The sequence below is a fragment of the Microtus ochrogaster genome, chromosome 1 (assembly GCF_000317375.1).
Source record: "Microtus ochrogaster isolate Prairie Vole_2 chromosome 1, MicOch1.0, whole genome shotgun sequence".
Taxonomy (NCBI): domain Eukaryota; kingdom Metazoa; phylum Chordata; class Mammalia; order Rodentia; family Cricetidae; genus Microtus; species Microtus ochrogaster.
Genome location: NC_022009.1, coordinates 10378138 through 10381707, shown reverse-complemented (window position 1 = coordinate 10381707; position 3570 = coordinate 10378138). Strand labels below are relative to the sequence as shown.

General features: G+C 37.5%; 1 protein-coding gene across 2 annotated transcripts in view; it reads left to right on the top strand.

Annotated features, from left to right (window-relative positions):
* Psma3 (proteasome subunit alpha 3) overlaps positions 1 to 3570 on the top strand; it is a 21833-nt gene that overhangs the window by 8984 nt on the left and 9279 nt on the right. Inside the window, exons 3-5 of one of the 2 annotated variants that reach the window (XM_005343190.3) lie at positions 300 to 423; positions 2756 to 2857; positions 2938 to 3011. In XM_005343190.3, coding sequence (XP_005343247.1) covers positions 300 to 423; positions 2756 to 2857; positions 2938 to 3011 — 300 coding nt within the window. The remainder of the gene's footprint in view (positions 1 to 299; positions 424 to 2755; positions 2858 to 2937; positions 3012 to 3570) is intronic. The other variant, XM_026779349.1, reaches the window with a different exon arrangement.

Here is a 3570-nt window from a genome sequence, read left to right as displayed (position 1 = left end):
TATATATATATATATATATATATATATATATATATATGAACTTACTCTAAATAAAAACATTACAACCTTGATCTTTTGATCCTCTTGCCTCCACCTCCCAAGTACTGGGATTACCAGTATGCATACACCTTTTGTTTGTTTGAAATATGACGCTGGGGATTGAACCTAGGGCTTTCATATGCTAGGCCGTTGCTCTGTCATCTGAACTGTGTCCAACCCTTTGATTTTGTTCTTATTTATTTATTTTATATATAAGTTCAGTTTCTTCTATTCAGCTAAGAAAAAATTTCTTTTTTCAGTACAGCTATTGGGATCAGATGTAAAGATGGTGTTGTGTTCGGGGTAGAGAAATTAGTCCTTTCTAAACTTTATGAAGAAGGCTCCAATAAACGACTTTTTAATGTTGATCTACATGTTGGAATGGTAAGATCACACTTTAAAATGTTCATCCTGGTTTTCTGGTTTCTTTTGATAGAACCAAAATACATAACAGTCTGTTTTTAAGTATTTATTCATTTCTTTAATATTAAAACAGTAATATATATGATTGAGCAGCCACAACAATGAATTTTATTATTGGGCTTTGGTCATTCAATGTCTAAAAAAACAAAAAACAATTTCATAACCTTACGGGTGATAAGAAAACTCAAGTTGCCTTAAGGATGAGCGAATGATTTGGAGTATATAGAAGTGAGATCACCATTTTATGTTAAGCATAGACTAGGTGTATAAATATTGGAGAAGAATGTTAAACTTTTTGTATCCATCATGGGGATCATCACTAAATGTTATGAGAATACTTTATAGGAAGGTCTAGGACTAGGAAATGATGTAAAGTGAAAGGAACCAATAGCTCCTTGGGCATCTCCAAGTTTATACAGCTTGATAGCTAAACTGTCTGAAAGTAAGCCAAGCCATAAATACACTACAGATATGTACTGAAGTCATATGTAGGTCTCTGGCTTCATTCCATAAGAACTTCCACAAATATAATCATAAAGAGCTAGTCTTTTTTTTTTTTTTTGTAAAGACAGGGTTTCTCTGTAGCTTTGGAGCCTTGAACTCAGAGAGATCCACCTGTCTCTACCTCCTGAGTGCTGGGATTAAAGATGTGCTCCACTACTGTCCGGCTTAACGAACTCATCTTAATTTTGCTACCTGAATGGGAAGAAACAACCTGTTCTAGGTGTTGCGATATGGGCTCATCACATAATTCATATTATTTCATCCTGACCATCCCACCCTTACAGATGAGCTGACAGATCCTCAGCTACTCAAGAAAGAATAGGATTCAAACTTGAGTTTTATTGTTATTTCAGAGCCCGCTACATAGTAACATTCAGTGGCAGCTTTGCTTCTAAAAGAGAGGTCATGCTACACCTGAAAAAGAGTTGATAGTAGGGAGTAAGGCTTAAGCCTTTTCTTTATTCTTAAGGAGTTTTCCACTGTTTTTTCTCCTGGACAGATTGATTATTGCTAGTGTTTGTGATGTTCTGACGGAACCTGTCGATTAGAAGAAAGCTGGTAGAGGGTGGTTCTGCAGTCCTCTGAGTAGGCCCTTTACTGCTGGAAACTGTTATCCTAAAATTTTTAGTTTATCCTATTTGTTATATACAGACATTAAACTGATGGCATTCTTCATCCTTAGAAGTTTGATTTGGCCTGGTAGTCAGACCTGTAATTCCAGTTACTAAAGAGGTTGAGGCAGGAGGATCCCAAGTTCAAGGCCGGCTTAAGCTACCCAGAAATTAGTAAACTGCTAGGTACTGAAAGAGGTAGAGAAGGTTAAGGCTTAATTTCTTCTTTCTGAAATTGTCATCTCCAAAGTGGCAAGACAATTCTTAGACCTCACAAAAAATTTTCACCAGTGTAAAAAGAGGCTTTTGTTTTGTTTTGTTTGAGCAAGCTTATTTGAATAAGATACTCTGGTGTGAATCTTTTCTTCAAACTTTAAATTTTCTGCACTGATGCTTAGGTATTTACTTCAGTACCTTAGCATGTCTTAGTGCATTGGCAGGAACTGTAGTGTGTTTCTTGTTTATTTGTTTGGTTTTGGGTATTTATTTCTTCATTTGGTTTTTAAGTCAGGGTTTGTTTGTGTAGTCTTGGCCAACTTGGAACTTGATCTGTAGACTAGGCCGGCCTTGAATTTAGAGATTGATTTGTATCTAGTTTTAAGCCATCTACCTTGTAAGTATGTTGTGTTTTAGTTTCTCCTTGCAGTTTGTTAGCCAGTTGGCTGCAAAAATTTGGTTATTAGCCCATGGAGGTTTTAGTAACTTTTTGAATGTACAGCTTTAAGCTAAAAATCAACCTTGACCAAGATCAATGTGTTTTTCTTTTCTGTTTTTTTAAACATTATTTATTTTTAACTTATGTGCTTTGGTTTGAAGGTATCAGATCCTCTGAACTGGAGTTACAGACAGTTGTGAGCTGCCACATGGGTGCTAGGAATTAAACCTGGGTCCTCTGGAAGAACAGCCAGTGAATGCTCTTAACCACTGAGGCATCTCTCCAGCCCCAGTGTTTTGTTTTATTCCTTACAGTAAGGTAGTAATTGGGAAGTGAACTCTGATAGAAATGTCACTTCTGAATATTGGCAGTTGAGCCGTGATTTAGCTATAGTCTTACACTAAAGCATCAGATGCCTTTTAAAGACTTTCAAGGAAAGGTAGTATCTAATTGGTATTTATAATAAATGATGTGCCTTTGGTTTGCTACTGAAATGTCTATTAAATTGGTACTTTATCCCCAGGCAGTCGCAGGTCTACTGGCAGATGCTCGTTCTTTAGCAGACATAGCAAGAGAAGAAGCGTCCAACTTTAGATCTAACTTTGGCTATAACATTCCTCTCAAAGTAAGTTGATAATATGTTGAGGAACCTTTTGAATACTAATGAAAATATATTAATAAGATCTTTTCCCCCCATAATTACAGCATCTTGCAGACAGAGTGGCCATGTACGTACACGCTTATACACTCTACAGTGCTGTTAGACCTTTTGGCTGCAGGTATGAAATTTTGTGAGACCTTTGATAGTATTTATGCAGTAGTTTTTTTTTTTTTCCCCACAAATTAGCCTTTCATTAATATCTGTTCCACCAGTGTGTTTGGGTTACAGACATGCACCACCACGTTCTTTTCTGTAGATGCTGGGGATCCAAACTCAGGGCATCATGCTTATGCAACAAAGCCTGAGACACCTCCCCAGTGCCCCAGATTAGCCTCTTAGACACTCTGAAACATAAATTCTCACCAGGAGTGGTAGGCAACTATTAAAATTTATTTATAAGCTGGATGTGATTGTAGGCTTTAGGCTGAGGCAAGAGGATTGCCTCAAGGTCAGGGTCAGCTAAGGTTACTTAGTAGTCAAAGCTTGCTATCTAGAGAACCTGTCTCCAAAAAATCCTAAAAAGTGTTAGAATAGTGAAAGGAATCATAGTCCTAAAGTGATGAGAAAACTTGTAATTAGGCCGGGCTGTGGTGGCGCACGCCTTTAATCCCAGCACTCGGGAGGCAGAGGCAGGTGGATCTCTGTGAGTTTGAGACCAGCCTGGTCTACAAGAGCTA